Source organism: Mus musculus, chromosome 1, assembly GCF_000001635.26.
Source record: "Mus musculus strain C57BL/6J chromosome 1, GRCm38.p6 C57BL/6J".
In the NCBI taxonomy this organism is placed as follows: Eukaryota; Metazoa; Chordata; class Mammalia; order Rodentia; family Muridae; genus Mus; species Mus musculus.
The window spans coordinates 40,603,372-40,622,605 of record NC_000067.6 but is presented as its reverse complement, the minus strand read 5'-3'; the positions used below and the strand labels follow the sequence as shown (position 1 = coordinate 40,622,605).

The window sequence follows — 19,234 nt, the reverse complement described above, 5'->3', positions numbered from 1 at the left end:
GTGTGTGCACATGTGTGTGTATGTGTTTGTGTGTGCCTGTGCATGTGCTGATGAATTGCAAAGCTCTGCTGCATAAGGAGGTTATTGTTGCCTGTGTCCTCCTTACTGGTTTGTGGCTTTTTAAAAAAGATAATTGCTTCAATAACAAAAAAAAAAAAAGGATATTCTATTAGGCACCATAGCAAGCAGGGGATTAAAAATGAATAACTATAAATTCAGGTCTTTCAATTGCTCACAGTCATCTGTGGGAGTCAAGTAGACATTCAAGTGACTTAATATGTTAGAACCAGCCAGGTGGTGGTGGCGCACGCTATTAATCCCAGCACTTGGGAGGCAGAGGCAGGCGAATTTCTGAGTTCAAGGCCAGCCTGGTCTACAGAGTGAGTTCCAGGACAGCCAAGGCTATACAGAGAAACCCTGTCTCGAAAAACAAAAACAAACAAACAAACAAACAAAAAAGATGTTAGAACCATCAGGGAGATATCGGGCAGGGTGCTTACTCAGACACACATGGGCCAGGCTCACTGGACTGAGCCTGCAGCCCTGAGTGGGTTCTACCCTGGGACAAGTGTAGGAGAGAGAGACCTGAGAACTAATCAACTCTGAGGGAAGGTAGGAGGAACCCCAGGAAAAGGCAATAAGTTTGTTATTATGTGAGAGAAACACAATATCCAAAGACTGAAAGCACAAACAAGCAGTGGTGACGACAAGCCACAAACCACCTGCCAGGAGTGAAGACCTCATCTTCCAGCCAGGTGTGAGTCTGTTGGGGCAACATGCTCTCAGATGCCATAATCCCCAGAGATAAGACATGAATACAGAAACACATACTTCCAAACAGCCCTTTCACAGGGTTGCATATTAAATACTTATATCATGACTCATCACAGTAACAAAATTACAGTTAGGAAGTAGGAATGAAAATAATTTTATGGTTGGGGGTCACCACAACGTAAAGAACTGTTTTAAAAAGTCACAGCATTAGGAGAACTACTGCCTTAGAGTCTGGGCTGAGCTTTATTCCTTGATAATTTTGGGGTGCGCCTCTCTGTCTCCATCCTGCTGTGTCGCGCAGCTCCCTGTCTCTGCAGTTGTGCCACTGGGAATCTCTGAAATTAGTCCTTCACCTCCCCCCACCCATGGATATTCTATCTTGGAAATGCTAAAAGGAAGTATTTTAAAAAGATGTGTCCAGAATCAGAGTGGGAAAACCACAGTTTCATATCAACTATGGCTTAGGATAGGCTAGAATCCGGCCCTATATTCTTTCTGGCGCTGCCCAGAAGTGACTACCAAGCCCCATGACAGACTCTTCTAAACTATGCACAGTGATAAATGTCTCCATCCAACAGTCCTGCTCCTATTGTCCAGATGTGAGGACAACAGACGACCTCTACACAGTCTGTGTCGACCCTTCGAGCAGTAGACCGTCCACTATACACAGTGGATATTCAGTTGTTCAGGGTAGCATTTCCAGGATATTTTCCTTTGAAAAAGTATAAGACTTTCATAACTGTAGAAGTACTTGAGGTAGTGGGGAAAAGCAGGTGTGTTGTTAGGGGAGTTGTTTGGTTGTTTGGTTTGTTGGTTTGTCAACCTGACACAAACTGGAGACACCTTGAAAGGGGAAAGCTTACTTGAAGGACTGTCTTTATCATATTGCTTGTAACCCAGTTTTTGGGACATCTTGTTGATTCATGATTGATATGGAAGGACCAACCCACTGTGGGCAGTGCCATTCCCTATGTAGGTGGTCCTGGGTGGTATAAGAAAGCAGGCTGAGGAAGCCAGGGGAGTGAGCCAGGAAGCAGCAGCGCTTCTTCCATTATCCCTGCCTCTGTTCCTGTTTAAATGCCTGCTCTCACATCCCTCAGTGATGGACTGTGACTGGGATGTGTAAGCCAAATAAACCCTTTCCTCCCCGTTGCTTTTCCTCAATGGTGTTTGTCATTCTGGACTAACAGGAAAGGGGATTCACAGTGAGGTATATTTCCAACAAACTAAGAGTGGAGGCAAAAGGTACCTGCAGTCTATCATGCCCCCTCACTCCCTCTCTCACTAATTCTATTCTGATTTGACTCCACTTAATGCTTAGCAATGAACCCTCTAATGAACACAGGCAATATATTCCAGGAAGGAAGTGAGATGCTGCATAGCATAGAAGAGAGACTGCCGAAGACAAGATGAAAGAAGAAGGTGGCTATCTGGCTCATCCATACCAATCACCAGGCAAGAAAATGCTCCCCAAGACTTGATTACTGGTAGTATGATGAAAGCAAGCCCACAACCATGGTCCCTTCTTTCCAGATATCTCTAGTTTGTGTCAAGTTGACAGAATGCTAACAACACACCTATTTTTCCTCTATATCTGAGGAGTGAATGAGAATGTGGGCAGTGGACCATTTCAAAATGTATTGGAGTTTCAGAACTTCAGCCTCCTTCCTCGTATCATGAAGATGGAGAAAACACTGAGTGCCAGGTACTCAGTGGGCCTGGCTTTCACTAGGCTAGCCACACTCTCCACACCAGGAAGTTCTTATCTACTTAGTGGAGGTGAAACGTGATAGTCTTGCTGGAACAGTTTCGCTTGGAATGATTTGAAAGCCATAGCGCTTAGTAAGAACATTGTCACCGAGCTGACCTGTATTCCTCCAGCCTTTCTGAAGGAGGCCCTGAGTCATCAACACTTCTGACACAGAACTCTGGACCACTGATGTTCACTGGCATTGTAAGTCTGGAGTCTTAGAAAGAACACTGGGCAGGAGCTCAGCAGAGACCTCTTAACTTACATGTATCCTATAACCTTGACTCAAAATGATCCCCAAGTTTGCTGACCCTAGCATCTTCTACTTGAGAATGAACAGCTTAGACGGCTTCTTAATCTCATCCAAAGCATGATCTATGCCATTACCAAGAGCAAAAAGAGACATATTTAATCATAGCCAAGAAATAGGATGGACAACTGAGCCGTCAGACCTGAAAAGGCTTCTGTGGGGATGACATTGATTTATCTGTCACTAACTCAGACCCTTTGCTAAAGACAATGAAGAGACCATACCAATTTCTGGACCAAAACACCAAGACCCTATAGTCGAGCTTTCAGCAATATAGCATCCTGATTCTGATCCAATAAACTCTTGTTTCTTAACTTTTAGCATAGTTGACCCTACTGGGTAACCCGACGGCTGTCAGAATCCTGGTGCCATCTTTTCTTCACTACGGGAGGGGGGCTGCATCTGTCTTCCCTTTTAGGACAGGCAGATCTATGGGTTCTGAACATTTCAGCTGCACAGCTGGGGCAGCCTGACCCCTACAGCCAGCATTTGGATTTGCATTTATTCTAAGGCCACTGGTGCCAACCTCACAGCTGCAGAGACTACTTCAGGGAGAACAGTGTGAACAAGGACTGAAGACCTGGTAGGGGCAAGGCAGGGTAGGGCAGGAGGCAGTGCAGAGGGCTCACACATACTCTTTGTCGAACTTGGTACATGCTTCTTGTCAGAATGTCCCGCATGGACTCCACGTCTTCAGGAGAAAGCCGCTTGATTCCCTGTATCCTCTCAGACCTGGAAACAACAATGGAGAAAAGGCATTATTTTTCTGTCTGGGTAAAAAGTGCCATGACAGAACTCTGCACCTTGCCCCACCCTGGAGAAATTCCTAAATTCCAGGATTATATTATCCTTCCCACCACCTTAGCAAATAAATTAAGATCAAACATATGTTTTGACATAAATATTTTAAAATATTGCTCCCTTATAGGTTCCATGTGGTTATTATTGTGACCAATTTCTAAAGGGTGTTTAGCAAGGTCGTGACCACCATCTAATTTATAAAATACAATAAAAATTAATTTTAGGAAATGATGCCACAAAATGTAAACCTAACATTTTGCTGTAAAACTTAGTAGGAATAAAACAAAAACAAACAAACAAACAAAAACCCCACTCAATCAAATGTTCGTGTGGCTGTTTTTGTTAGTTCTGTGCTCAAATAGACAACACATGTTCAGAGACCAACACCATCTGTACCACTGAGTTTTGAGACTCAGTGGTATGCTGGGTTATTAATGTTGCGTGGGTAAAGTTCTCTGGTAACTGTGCAGTTAGGGGCCTGTGATGGGTGGTTTTAATTGTCAGTTTGAAATGACCCAGAACCACGTGTGAATAGAGCATTGCTGTAGACAAGCCCGTGGAAGATTGTCTTGACTGCCTACCTGATGTAGGAGGACCCAGACTGAACGTGCAGGTGCCACTCCTGGTCCAGAGCCCTGGGCTGTGTAAGGGCAAAGATTACCAAGCACTGAGCATGCGCGCTTGCCTTCTCTATGCTGACTTGACTGTCATGTGACTAGTTGCTTCAGGCTTCTGCCTTGACTGTCCCAAAATGATGGACCACAGGGATGTAGAACTGTGAACTAAATTATCAATGTCTCCCTACATTCCTTTGTATCAGGGTATTTGTTTTTCTCCACAAACAAAAACTAGGGCAGGGCCTTGTTTTTAGTTAAAGAATAATTAGGAAAGGGGAATCACATTTTCCAAACAGAATCCAACTATTTGTACCCTGAGAGTCAACCCAGCTGCAGCATTGGGCATCCAAAGACTTGAAAACCTAGCATCAGGGCCAGGTTAGCAATCAATGCCCAATTGTCCTCTGGGATTTCAAAGCTTTAGACATAGCTATGAAGAAGAAATCTCAAGTGACAGATGTATTTGATTACAATCTGTTATCAGTCACCAAGAAAACCTTTTAATTACACTGGAAATATACATTCAGTGTAGACCATAGGCATTTACCAAGAAGCAGCTGAAGGTTCAGTCCTCCTTCCAACACAGCTGGCTTTCTAGCCTGCTGCTCCTGCCCAGGTAGCTCTTAGTTTCCTAGTCTCTGCTCGCTTCTTAGAAGCATAAAGGCACCAATGACTTCGATAGCTCCCTTCCCTGTTGTCAGGATGATTAATCACAGGGATGAATCATTAATTTCAATACAGCCAGCATTTTAAGTACTGTTCCCCAAGCCTTACAACCATTGAAAAATAAAAGTGGTTTGGATGCAATGTGCAATTGATAAGTCACTTTTATATGGGGAACGATGGTGCGTGGGCTTTATCAATTGCCATCTGCATAACGTCCAACGCTGTTTCTATAAAATGACTGGAACTTAGGCGCCATCCTTGGTGACTGTGTGAATGTCCTCCAAAAAAATTTATTCTGCTTAGGTACACCTGCTCCCACAATGTGAGCAATCCATTCCACCTGTATGGGTGTGTGTGTGTGTGTGTGTGTATTACTAAACAGAAACACCAGCTAGTCAAACATTTCTATGTTCTACATTCATATAAAATAAATAAAAAGAAAAAAATGATAAAGGAAATGGCAGGTGAAACTTGACACAGCAGCAGATCTGGCATTCCCCCGAGCTTGTAAGTGACCACTCCAGGAAGGACCAGGCTTAATTAAAGTCCCCTTGGGTTGCTGGCTAAAGTGAGTAACACGGGATTCACACAGCTTCACCTCCCTCTGACTCACACTAATAAGTACCAGCTCCGGTTCACTTGAACCAGGTGATGTTTGGAGTTGTCTTCATGTCACTTCAGGGACACAGCCGTCCCTGGAATACTCACATCATAGGTGCAAGAAAGACACTGCCCTTAGAAAACAGTATTAGTGGGGATCTTAAAGACCAGTGATTCCGAATGTAAAAGGCATAACCCTTTTCTCTGGAGTATTCATTTCTTATAGGTAAAGGGGATCACAGTTGCTAATATAAAACGAGGAAATCTAAATTCAATAGCATCTGAATACAAGGTTCACAATTGTCATGAATTCTTTACTTCCTGCTGTCTTTCTGCCTGCCTTCCTTTCATGAGATGCTACACCAATGTAAGGAGACTAAGTTAATTATGAGACCCAGCAAGCATTATGTTCACACCATAGTTAAGAATGTCAAAAGGTCAACTACTAGGCCCTAAATCCTTGAGAATAATAACTCTTTCAATAGTCTGGTCATGAAGTCGATGACTAGAGATTGAAGGGATGAACTGATGGCCCTGTAGACTTGCAGTTAGTATTCCTCATGAGTTACTCTGTCTATATGGATGCATGCAGGGTCCCTCATCACCGTTACTCTGTCTGCATAGCTACATGCAGTGTTCTTCATGAGTTACTCTGTCTGCATGCCTGTCTTGCATCCTTTTCAAAGGTCACTTCAACGTCCAATTCTAGCATGAGTGAAGTGTGACTTACAGGATACATGATATTTTATTGTGGAATTTACATCAGAAACCACATCACGTAGTTGTCTATCAGAATGGTGATATAAGAAACCGATCCCATCAATGTGAAGCTGACTTAAAGAGTTCTTAAACGACTATGAATTTACCTAATTATTTAAAAAAACACACAAAGGGGGTTGGGGAGGGGAATAGGCAACTATTAGAGAACATACTACCTTTTCAGAAGACCTACATTAAGTTCCCATCATGCATTTCAGCTCCAGGGGAAATAGAAAACACAGGTCTCCAGGGGCCCTGCCCTCACGCAGATACTCACACATACTCATGATTTAAAAAGAAAAAGAACATGGCATGCTCAAACTCTTCAGAGTTTAGAAATAAAATCATTTGAGATTATATAGGTAGCTAATTACCTGATAACTTTATGGCTATTTTAATACCTAAAATATTAATCTCTATAAAATTATCTATGTATCTGAGATAAGGCTGTGTGTAGCTCAAGCTGACTTTGAACTGCTCTTCCTGCCTCTGCTTCCCAAGTGTTGAGATTATAGGCTGCACCACCACACCGAGTGTGGTACTGGGAATCAAACTCAGGACTTCACACATGCCAGGCTGGTACTATAGCAACAGAACTGTATTTTCAATCCTAACCAAACTTTAAAAAGAAAACTGTATTTCATTTACTTATCTACGTGAATGTATGGATATGTGTGCTGGTGTACTTATGCAACAGTGAACTTTAGAGGTCAGGAGACAATTGGTAAGAGAGTCGGTTCTCTTCTTTTATGTTGTGGGTCCAGAGGATCAAACTCAAGTCATCAGGGGCCTGGCAGTAAGTACCTTTACCCACTGAGCCACCGCAAAAGCCCATATGCTTCAACACTTAGCACTTTGAATTGCTATTGTTTTACAGTCTCTAACCGTTTACAGAGTCTTGTGTGAGATAGATAGCTCTATATTTAAAATAACAATAGAAATGCATATTCCAGATCTCCCTTAGGATAGTTTGAGGACTCAAGTAAGTGCTATTATAAAATATGGAGGAAGCAATGGAATTCGACAGAGCCAACCTCCTCCACTCTGCTCCGGCCTTCTCCCGAAGCTTCCAGAACTCAGAAACTGTTACATGGCAACTGCTTAAACTCATAAAGCAAAGCTATAGGTGTGTTTGGCTCTTCTCTTCTCCTATTGGGCCCTGAGAGGCAGCTGATTACGCAGCTCTTTCCTATTATTGTATGAAGGCTTGGCTTGTGTTCTGTTTGTTTTGTTCCATTTTGTTTTAGGAATCAACTACTTTGATCTCAGGAGAGGATTTCCTTTTTTCTTGGTGTCCTACAGATTTCTACTGAGATCAAATAAGTATAAGTTAAATACTAAAACCGCATTCAATACTGACTTTAGCAATAATCTTTCCCACTCCAGTGAGCTTGCTTGATTGGGATATATGAGGTGGAAAATCTCTTACCTGTGAGACTCCTGGTAATCTTAAATCACAGTCTGGAGAAATGATTGACTCAGAGAGAGGAGGGGAGTGTGCCAAGCAAAACCAGCTTAAAAATAGCCTTGTGGTCAGAACTTAAGCAGTTGCTTATGGCTAATACATCATGATGTTATACAGAAGTTCAAAATATGTTTTAGCCCAATAGACTGAAACATAAATGAGATTCTAGTCAGAGATAAGAGATAAGCACCCTTACATTCCTAGACCAAGTGATCACATAAGTAGGGTGTGAATTGCTTGCGGAAGTTCCTAGTGGTTTGGTCTGTCTGAAGCTATCCAGCCTTTCTCTGCCTCTACATTAACTACAGTTCATCCTTTGAAGGGTAGGCCACACAGCAGGAGGTCATGTGACACACACTGCTCCTATAGCCACATTGATCTTTTACTCTTTATTATAATACACTGTCTGGTCTCTTCTATTAAGGGCATACCAAGTCCATGTCTGAGATTGGGAAGGGCAGGACCTGTGACTGTATTCACAGTGTTTAACACACATCCTAGGTGGCTAACAGGCAGGTCATGAGCTAAGCCACAAAGTGTAAGGGGTTAGACAGAAACCTTGGTCAAAAGTAAGATTTCAGGGCATTGTCTTAAAAGGTGAAATAAAACACAAACAGAGAGACTGACACAGAGAGACAGACAGACAGACAGAGACAGACAGAGACAGACAGACAGACACATACACAAACACACACACACACACACACACACACACACACTTCGATGAATAAAATAGCAACATGGTGAATGAAAACAAAATCTGCCCTCCCGTTTTTTTCCGGTCACTTCTGGCTCCACTGTGGCTCTGGGCAGCATTGCCAATAAATATTTGGTAGCACGTTCCCATTTTAGCATCAAGCATCTCCTTTTAGTTACGTAATGGGCAGCACAAAACAAACAAACAAGCCACCAAAAACAATCCCACAGATAAATAAGGTGGAAGCCTTTCCATTTAGACTGGAGTGCCTTTGGGGACACTTGTTTACCTCTGTCCCGGGCTGTTGACACTGGTGTTTCTGATTCATTAGCAGGTGAGGGGGGTGGTGTTACTTGTGAAATAACACTCAGGCAGTGTGTGACAATTTTATTGGTATCTATTCTTAGTTCTGTTCTCCACTGCCCTGATGTGAGGACATAATTGAAGCTCATGACCAAGTGCCATTAGCTGAAGAAGACAAAAGGAGGGGAGCTGTAGCATCCTTTCCCAAAATATATGCTGTGATTAACGTTCGCAACCCATAAGTCATTGCTCAGAAGAAAGATGGGCATCTTTAGGGGTTAAATCTTGAAATACTGAAAGAACTGTTGTAAAATGTCAGAGAATTAAAGCAGATTTTAAAAATATCCAGCTCTGGGGACAATTGGTTAGCAGATTGTGGAAGATACACAGCCAATAAGGCCTCTCCCCATGTCCTGCTTCCACATGGATTCTGAGTCATATTGTCTTCTTCTCACTTGGAAGCCAGACAGCACTTCCAAGCTGGTCTTGTGGATTCAAGAGAAGCTCGCAATCCCACATAAACTCCCTCTGTGGCAGGCACCTCTTCAACTTTAAAACCCATAAGCTACCACACCTCTTATGGCACCTCATCTCCTCCCTGCCATGGTCTGGACAAAGTCTTTTTCAAAGATCCACGTATAAAAGCTTGGTCTCCCAGAAGGTAGTATTGGGGCGTTCCTGTAGGCCTTTATATGGTGTCATTGGAAGTGGGATCTCAAAGAGGGCTCACTTCAGTAACACCTCTCCCACTCTGCTGTTATCAAAGACCTAAGACTTGACCAGGGACTCGAACCCCTAGAACTCTGAACCCAAACAACTGTCCCTGCTCTTTTAGCAGTAGCCTGCGTCATGTGTTTCATTGTAGTGACACAAGAGGATAGTTGTATACCCCAATCCAAGTCAGCATCCCAGACAGCAGATACCTCTTCCCATGGAAGTTAGAAGGAAAAAATAAAGTTTTCACAAAATACAACAATAGAAGAAACAGAACCACAGAACCATGTGGACAGAGGTTGTAGGAAAGAAATTTCCAATCAAGAAGAAAAGGAAGAAATGTAATAAAATATCCTTCACTTAAAGAAGACAACTTTATAATTCTCCCAAACTGGTGTAACTGTGTCTTTGACAAAACACAAACTGTTAAGAGTTACACAATATTATTTTATAATTCCTTCCTCATAGCTAAAACTTATGTCATTATTCTTTGGTTTGCAGCCCGTAGCACTATTGGAAAGTGAGAGACCATTATGATATAGTATCCAGAGGGGGAATTTTAGGCCTTTGGATGCCTGTCGTTCAATGGCACATTGGGACATTCATCTCCTCTTCCATAAGATAAATGGTTTTGCCATAATGGTAATCATAATAAAGCACCTGACCCCAGGCCCCAAATCTACTGAAACCCCCATACCATGAGTTTTTAAACAGACTAGCTCAGGCATTTGTTACAGTCCAGAATGTTAACAGCCACCTCTATCTTTCTGCCCATTCCTGCCTGCTACTTATTTTAAATGGAACCATGACTTAGCCCTGAAATTTAGATATTAAAAGTCTAGATCAAAAGGCAGGTGGAACTCACTGATAGGGTGTGGGAGAAGCCACAGAGCTCAGTATCCCAGTCTCTACCATCTCAATGGCCTGTTTCATCTCCAGCTTCTTATACAAAGAAACGATGCTTGATTTTGGCAGGTTCCTCCGGATTAGAATTTTCCGTAAATATCTATGGTCAAACTTCTTGAACCTAAACATGAAAAACAACATCTTTGTGCATATTATGGAAGTATAGATGTTTTTTTAATTCTTTAAACAAATGTCAACTTAACTCTACTCTGAAAAATATCAAGGCAGTGCCTAAAATCCATCATATTTGAACACATTTAAAAAAAATCAAAGCATTTGTGATTTTGTTTTGTTTTGTTTTGTTTTTAATAAAAAACCATGGCCTAGTGGCTGGAAGACAATAAAATCAACTAATGAAAAAGAAAAAGACAAGGTCCAATCAGGGCAGAAAGTATGCATAAGAGGAGTCAGGGTAGCTTAGTCCCTCTCAGCTCCAACTACAAGAAAACAATTGAGTGGGCTGAGGCTTTTGAAAAAGCACTGTCTCCTAAGAGCTTCTATGAGCAGCTGCTGCACTTACAGTAATGTTGCTTTGTTCAGTCAGGACCTGGTAAGTTTAATGTGGTTGCTTGTTAGAGGTAGTTCTGCCTCATTGTGCATCAGCTCACTTTAAATCCTGCCAATTAAAGAAGACAACTACCCCCACCCGAACACACACACACACACACACACACACACACACACACACACACCACACCAATCACTTCAACAGTCTGAATAATGGACAATCTGAATAGGCTCAAGTCTAATGGCAGCTTCTACTATTGCTACAAACTTCTGGTAGACCCATTCGCTTAAGCTGCACACACACAGTAGTACCTTAAGAGCTTCTCCTGAGTCTCAATTTTCAATGTTTCCACTCATTTCACTTTCAAAGGACAGTTGTTCAGACTGCTTTGGTTTGTAATGGGGCACACAAATTCCTGGAATGTCGACTTATTGTCTAGTGTTTGTTCCCCTGGACCATGAGGTAGGCAAAGGCTATCAGGCTGTCCCCCTGAGCTTTGTCATCTTTCCTTTTCAAGTCCCCTAATCTTTTCAAATAGGTCACCCCTTGACATCCTGACCTTCATCCTTTGACCTTCCCTCAAACCTATCTTCACAATATACTTGACATTTCTCTTGCAGAGTCTGTCTTGACCTTGTGCTTGCCATTTCTTGTAGCTGCCATTATCCTGACCCTGTCAGCCACATGCCTCTTGATCTGCCAGGCCCTTTCTGTCATGTTGGTTTCTCTTGCTCCCCTCCCAGCCTCTATGTACACTTCTCCCCAGCTTCATCTGATCTCCCATTTCCTCATCAGCTCCATAAGGAGTTCTGAGTCCTGTGTTCAGTCTGCTTCTCTCCACTCCTTTGAGATAATCGCACACATGCCCACAATGTAGCTTCTAGCTATCTGCTGATGACTTCCGATCTGTGTCCAGCCAAATTTTTCCTCCTTGAGACGAAAAGAAGCCATTCAAAATGTGGCTAAGCAAGAAGGCTCTGGGCATCTCAGAAGAATCAGTGTATGATTGAATCTTAGAGGTCTCCAACCAGAGTTTCTCCAGGCCTTTAGTGAGTCACTAAAGTCTTCCCCAACTTCATGAAGTTGGCCCATAGCTGAGCTACTTTTGTGAGCGGGTATGGGGGAAACTTTCTACTTTCCACAATTTCTTGTGCTGTTCCAATTTGAACCAACCTGCCCGATTCTATGACTCTTTTCTGACATCTCTCTCTCTCATTTTCCATGTTGGGATGCCTAGCTGTTTCCCGTATAGTATAACTCCTAGGTCCTTCATCTTCCTGGCCCACTATTCCTCAAGGAGCCATCCTCAAGGACCCATTATTAGGTAATGAAACCCTACCCTACTTACTTATCTCTCACTTGGTAGTGACTCCACTGCCCACACACATCTTCAATCCCAGCCTTCAGATGATCCATAAGCTGCCAAACCAAACATAAGAAGATGAAGTAGATGAAGTGCTAGTGAAATATGAACTCTAAAAGGTACACACACACACACACACACACACACACACACACGTACACACTATAAGCTTTGGAGGCTAAGGAAGACTTTAATTTACTTAAGCATAACCTCTTCTTCAGCACTCTGCTCATATCACTGGACTATGTCATGCTTTTTATAGAAATTCAATTCCTCTTTCTTATTGGAAGATTCTGCAGATAAACTTCTGATAATTTGCATCACATACAATGAAAATAGGGTACCTGGCACTTGGTTTGAGTAATATTTTTCTAGGAAGATATAGAAATTTCTTATTACTGAAATCACACAGAGGAAAAGTATAATGATTAGCCATTGCTTTCATTGTGAAAATAAAATCACATTTCTAGTTTCCAAAATATAGTCAGATGTTCTGCTATAATAAGTACATTTGTCTATATTCTTTATTTTTTTCCACATCAGACAGGTAATGTGTGAACATCATAAGAAGTTTGAGGGAGGCAAAGGCTAAATACCCACTCTTCACACTAATAAACCAATATAAAATCTTCATCTTAAAAATTCAATCCTTTAGTCCAGGAATTTACAGTTCATTGCACAATGCCCCATTTTTTGCTTATGATGATTTATAAGAATTTTAGAAAAGATATAATTTTAAAATGCTTATAAATAGATCTATAAGTAATTCAAATTTAAAATTATCCAACTTTTTTCTGGCCCCTGTTTTATTTTGAAAAAAAAAAACCTAAAAGATGAAAAATTATTATTTAAACCCTTAATTGGTCAACTGTCTTCCAAGGATAGTCATAATGTTTATTTTTCAAGACAAGGTCTCTGTATAGACCAGGGTGGCCTGATCTCACAGAGATCCACCTGCCTCTGATCTTCAAGTGGTGCATTAAAGATTTGTACAACTGGAGTTGGCCTACATCATAACTTTGTAAGAAAGAAAAATAAAAATGAAGAGGTGAAATGTTGAAGTTCCACTTAAAGACAGGTTATTAATTTCTCTAAACAAGGAGATAAGAGTAAAGACAAAAATGTATAATCAGTTTAAAGTATTAACATAGTTTCTAACATTCTCTGCCCTAATCTGTTAAATATTCTCAAATAACTTTACGGTCCATTATTTTGATTTCCTGGAATTCAAATGACTTTATTTCCTTGGGTGTCTATTTGTATAATATTCAAGACTAACACATGAGGACATCACCCATCTCTACAGTATTAAAACTATCAGAAGTGGGATCCGTATGGGGTAGATACCACAAAGAAAAAGGTCTAGTCAAATCATCCTATTGAGCTTGAGTCTCTTAAGCAGCTACAATGACAAGGCTTCTCAGCCATTGCCTGTATACAGCCATTTTGGTGAATACTTTGTATGTACATGTGTGCATGTGTGTTCATGCATGTATTCATAGGTATATATGTATATGATTGTGTGTGCTCGTATGTGTGCATGGGTGTGCATATATGTGTATACGCATGTGTGTGTTTCCTGAATGTGTGCCAGAGTATGTTCATGCATATTCATGGGTATGTGTACATGTGTCTGTGTGCATATGTGCATAGATGTATGCATGGGGCATGGATGTGTGTGCAAGAATGTGTCCATGAATGTGTGCATGGGTGTATACATACATCTGTGTGGTGGTATGCCTTTCCACACACTAGTTCTTGTGTCTATTCAAGGGTGTCATTCTGAATGTCATGATTTTGATACCATGTTGAACTCAAACAGACAAGTAGGAGCCATATTCATGAGAAACAATGTCTTCAGCAGCCACTAGGATGATATTGAACATAGCAGTGTGACATCCTTTTCAGGTGTTAACTTGATTAGGCAAGTCCCCAGTTATCTAATCAAATGCTAATTTGTATGTTGCTGTGACTGTACTCTGAGGATCTGAGACAACTGACCATCAGTTGCTTTAGACAAGGAGGAAGCTCCTGGACAATGTGAGCAACCTGATTAGATCAGCTGAAGAGCTTCACCTTCACGGCAGAGCTACCTTGGGATTTTCCAGTTAAAAATCCCAGTTTTTGCACTGGGTACAGCACTCAGTGGCACAGTATTTGTCTACCCTGTGCAGGATCCTAACCTTCACCCTCAGACCACAACAATAAAGGAAACCTATAGAGGCTGAAGGAGACAAAGAGTATATTCTTCCTTCGAGGCTCCAAAAGGCAATCTAGCACTGAAATACCACTAGTGGAACCTAATCCTAGAACTCTAAGATAACACACTTGCATTGTTAGAAGTCATCACAATTGTGTTAATTCCTTACAATAGCAATAGTTTTTTTTTTAAAAAAAAAAAGTGCAGACCCTTTTAATGGAGCGGAAATTAAAGGGGCGGTGAGTCTGCTGACAGGTACACGCCCCCTCCCGGCTCTCAAGGGAACGCTGGAAAGCCAGGATTGTATCCTTTAGCAGAAAGGGCCAGGTTAACTTACACGGCTGTGAAGCTCTTCGTTGATGGATTCTTTTTTATTGGTCTTTCTGACATCCAGATACCTGACCAGTGGGCCAATTGTGATTCCCTGTATCATAGATAACAACATAAAGGGTTTGCGGAGAGGACCATCGTTACTATAGAGTAAAATCATCGAAACTATAAAATGCCCAATTTATATGCATTTTAAATGCATCAAACTTACTTTAGCTCTTGGTTCTTCTACGTATTCCAACAAAATAGATGTTATGATCTATTTTAATACAGTATCTTGATTTTTTAAAAAATAAATCTTCATTAGCTCATTAAGAACTCATTTCACTAAAACAGAACTTTGTCTTATCAAGTATCAGGTGCCATCTGATTTCCCCTTAATACACAGAATTATAATCACTCACCCCTCACCCGGGAACGATTTGATTAATATACTCTATCAACTCAAAGGCAACTCAGAAGTTAAAATCTTTCCATGAACTAAGGCCTCTAAGTAATTTAGAATCTATTTAGACGATCAACCAGAATTCTAAAAACCAGATACAGCATCTTAACTTACTTATATCCTACAAGTTTAATATATAGCTGTGGAAGAATCTATTTATTTTAAATAGGAAAGAAGTCTACCAACCTGAAAAAATACAGTAAAGTATGTAACTACTAAAGTTGCCGTAACAAACAGTTTCTTCCTAGGAAAAAGGGACAGAGGAAGCAAAAACGCAAGGGAGAAGCTTCCTGCTCCTCTCACACCGCTGTAGAATATTATGAACTGGTCCTTGATGGAGAAGGGGAAAGTCCGAAACTGGTTACTGACATAGAAGAGGGTAAATACGCCTGGAAAGGGGAGACACGTGTTAGAGCTGCAGAGCATGCGCAGTCCAGATGCAGAGACTAAGCAAGGCAGACCGATCCCATCTCAAGGAAGACCACTCAGCTCAAACAGACCCTCTCTCAAGGCTCTGCATTTCTGTGGGATTTTGGCTCCTCGGGTTAAAGGTTTTCTCTGGTTTTCCTAGCCCAAGTGTAGTGTGTGTGTGTGTGTGTGTGTGTGTGTCTGTGTCTGTGTCTGTGTATGTTTGTATATGTATTTGTATGTGTGTACATTTGTGTATGTGTTTGTATGTGTGTGTGTGTGTTTGTCTTTGTGTGTGTACCTGTGTGTGATATGTGTGTTTGTTTGTGTATGTATCTGTGTATGTTGTTTGTATGTGTGTTTGTATGTATGTGTATTTATGTGTGTTTGTATGTATATGTGTGTTGTGTGTGTATGTGTTCATTTGTATGTGTGTATCTGTGTGTTGTTTGCGTGTGTGTTTGTATGTATGTGTATTTGTGTGTGTGTTCATTTGTGTATGTGTTTGTATGTGTATTTGTTTGTGTGTGTATCTGTATGCATGTTTATTTGTGTGTCTGTGTTTCTCTGTGTGTGTGTGTGTGTTTTTAAAGTAACAAAAATCTTGACTTAAAAAAATGAGGTGTGTATTTCTAATCTATATCTACAACACCTGTGGTACCTTTTAAAACCAGGTAAGGAAAAGTTGTCTGTGAAATACAAATCTCTTATCTCATGTTCTTAGGGGATACCTCCCAGAAGTCTGTAGTTTGAATATGAAGGGAGGTCCCTTCTGACTGTGGACTGTACATGACTGGCAGATTGCTTATGGCTGGCTTAGTGCTGGAGGCTCATGTGGACAAACAAGAAAGTTTGCAAGGGTTCAGGAACAGGCATGGGAAAGTTTTCCTGTCAGTAAGTGTAGTAAGAAATGGAAGTTGAAAGGGAGAGAAGTTGTGCAAAGCATAGACCTGTGTCCCACCATACAGAGTCTCCATGTGTTCCACCCGAGAGAAAGCCACTACTGACATACTGACCCTTGGTTTTAAAACAGAGAGTTCCTCTTGTTCTCTCTTTATGTCTCCTGGTGTCTACTCTCATATCCCAGAGATATCATAGTTTTTATCCATCATAGTAGACTAGAAGGGACAACAGAATTTACAAGTTTGGTTAATGGGTTTATTTGAGCTTTGCTTTGCCTGATAGGTATGTGACTTGGGTTCCTTATCATTCTATATCATCAGATATCAGAGACATGAGCATAGTCAGCCCTCAGGTTCCACGGGAAATAGGGCCCAGCATTCTCACAGACGCTCATGATCATGAACACCCAACTCCCTTCTATTGCATGAAGGATTTGGTTGTAGACTGAACACATTTTCATGGATACTTGAAGGTTGTGTATATACTATATTTGCTGTGCTTTATTGTTTGAGAAATGATAACTGGAAATGATTAAAGTGCAATGCAGATGTACTTTTATTGATCTGTGATTGATTGAAATCATAGGTGCAGAACCCACAGCTAGAGAGAGAACCAAGTGTACTTTCTTGAGTAGCTAGATGGAAAGTTAAGCCAACATTGTTCTCATTAATAACAAAAATGGTGTCTTGTATACTTAAATACTTCATAGTCATTAGCTATGGTTAGAGATAATGAGGTAGGACACAGAGAGACACACACAGACATACACACACAGACACAGAGGGGGAGAGAGGGGGGAGGGAGGGAGAGAGAGAGGGAGGGAGGGAGGGAGAGAGAGAGAGAGAGAGCGCCATAGTGACCTGCCCAAGCTGGCTACTCTCTCAGCAGTAGCTCAGCAATCCTCTCCATTACAGGACAGTGGTGAGGGGCTGGATGATCACTAAGAACAGATGGCCCCCTTCCAGATGGCTCATTTTCCCGTTTGCTGGGCTAATCTTTCTAGTTGCCCTTCTACTAATATCAGCAGTACTTCCCTGTAGATCTGTAGGATATCATAGCAGAAAGAGATTGATAATTTTTATTCAAAACTGTTATTTTTAGGCTGAGGAACAAGACTTTAAATAAATAAATGTGTCTCCAGCTTCAAATAGTGAGTCAGAAATCACACCAAATTTTGATGTGAGATTTTAAGTTTATATCACAACATCCTAATTTTTTTTTTACCACCAAGGATAGGCATATATTCACCTACTGTTATTACTGTGTTAATATTTCTACACACTTATTCTTTAAAAAATAATATATATTGTATTATAGATATAGGTATTTTGCTTCCCTATATGTAGTATGTATGTATGTATGCATGCATATATGTACATATGTGAAACATATGTATATAGTGCCCTTGCAGCATTGGATCCCCTAGAAGTAGAGTTACAGAAGGCTGTGAGCCACCAAGTGGTTGCTGGGACTTGAACCCAGGTCCTCTGGAAGAGCAGACAGTTCGCTGAACAGCCCTCTTATCATTTGTTTTATGCATCCCCAAAGCTATCACAAATTAATTTTAATTGATATATTAAAATTGTCTAAAAACAACCAAAGTTATTTAAAAATAAAAATGTTAAAATAAGCATATACGTATATATATATATATATATATATATAGAGAGAGAGAGAGAGAGAGAGAGAGAGGGGGGGGTTCTATTACATAAAGTCCTGTAGATTCATATATATTCATCAATAAAAAGGCAACATATATTTTAGCTCACTGCTGATGTTCTTTCTATCTCCTGAAGTAGACGTGTATAGCAGCTGCTGGATCTTATAGACACTTTTACTAATTAATATCATAATCAAGAGTGCTCTGGAGAGGATGTGCTTAGTCCTGCTGGAACTGGATGTCCCAGGGTAGGGTGGTACCCAAGGATCCTTAGGAGTGGGACTGGGGAGCAAGGTGTGAGGGGGCTGCGATTGGGATGTAAAGTAAACAAATTAATTAATTAATTAATTAATTAATCAATGAAAAAAAAGTGCTCACCCTTTCTCCCTGTTTATACCTGTATGTGAGCACACACAAAAGTCTCTCGTGTGTGTGAATGTGTGTATATGTGTTTCTGAGTGTGTGTGAGAGAGTGTGTATGTGTGTGTGTGTGTGTGTGTGTGTGTGTGTGTGTGAGAGAGAGAGAGAGAGAGAGGGAGAGAGAGAGAGAGAGAGGGAGAGAGAGAGAGAGAGAGAGAGAGAGAATGTATTTGCAGTCACGCAGGGGCCAGAGTACATGTCTTCCTTACTCTCTTCTCTACCTGATTTTTGAGAGAGAGGCTTTTGCTAAAACTGAAACTCACTGATTGGCTGGAAGGCTGACCATAAGACCCAGAGATCCTCCTGCCCCTTCTCTCCAGGCCTGGAATCACAGTGTGAGTGGCAGTACCTGGTTTTTATGAGGATTCTGGGAATGAGAACCCTGGCCCTCATTGTAGGGTAGCTGGCATATTAGTGACTGAGCAATTTCAGTCCCCAGGAACGAGCACTTTAAAGATAACTCACTCCTTGGTCTTTTTCAGGCTTTATCCCCATCACCCATCCATCCCTTAGCGCAGCACAACTATTTATGGGAATGTTTCCTGACAATGTTTGTCTCACATAAGAGACAGTTTGTGAGATCTCACTTGTCCTGGATCAAAAGTGTAAATGCCCACAGTTTATAATCTATATCT

The 19,234-nt window shown here is 41.2% G+C and overlaps 1 protein-coding gene across 4 annotated transcripts in view; it reads right to left on the bottom strand.

Annotated features, from left to right (window-relative positions):
• Positions 1-19,234, bottom strand: part of Slc9a4 (solute carrier family 9 (sodium/hydrogen exchanger), member 4) — a 50,746-nt gene that overhangs the window by 8,126 nt on the left and 23,386 nt on the right. For 2 of the 4 annotated variants that reach the window (XM_006495626.4, NM_177084.3), the window contains exons 5-9: positions 15,395-15,597; positions 14,771-14,857; positions 12,219-12,289; positions 10,322-10,483; positions 3,470-3,566 (exon numbers count right to left, since the gene is read on the bottom strand). In XM_006495626.4, the coding sequence (XP_006495689.1) occupies positions 3,470-3,566; positions 10,322-10,483; positions 12,219-12,289; positions 14,771-14,857; positions 15,395-15,597 (620 nt within the window). The remainder of the gene's footprint in view (positions 1-3,469; positions 3,567-10,321; positions 10,484-12,218; positions 12,290-14,770; positions 14,858-15,394; positions 15,598-19,234) is intronic. The other 2 variants (XR_003946407.1, XM_006495625.3) reach the window with 1 other exon arrangement.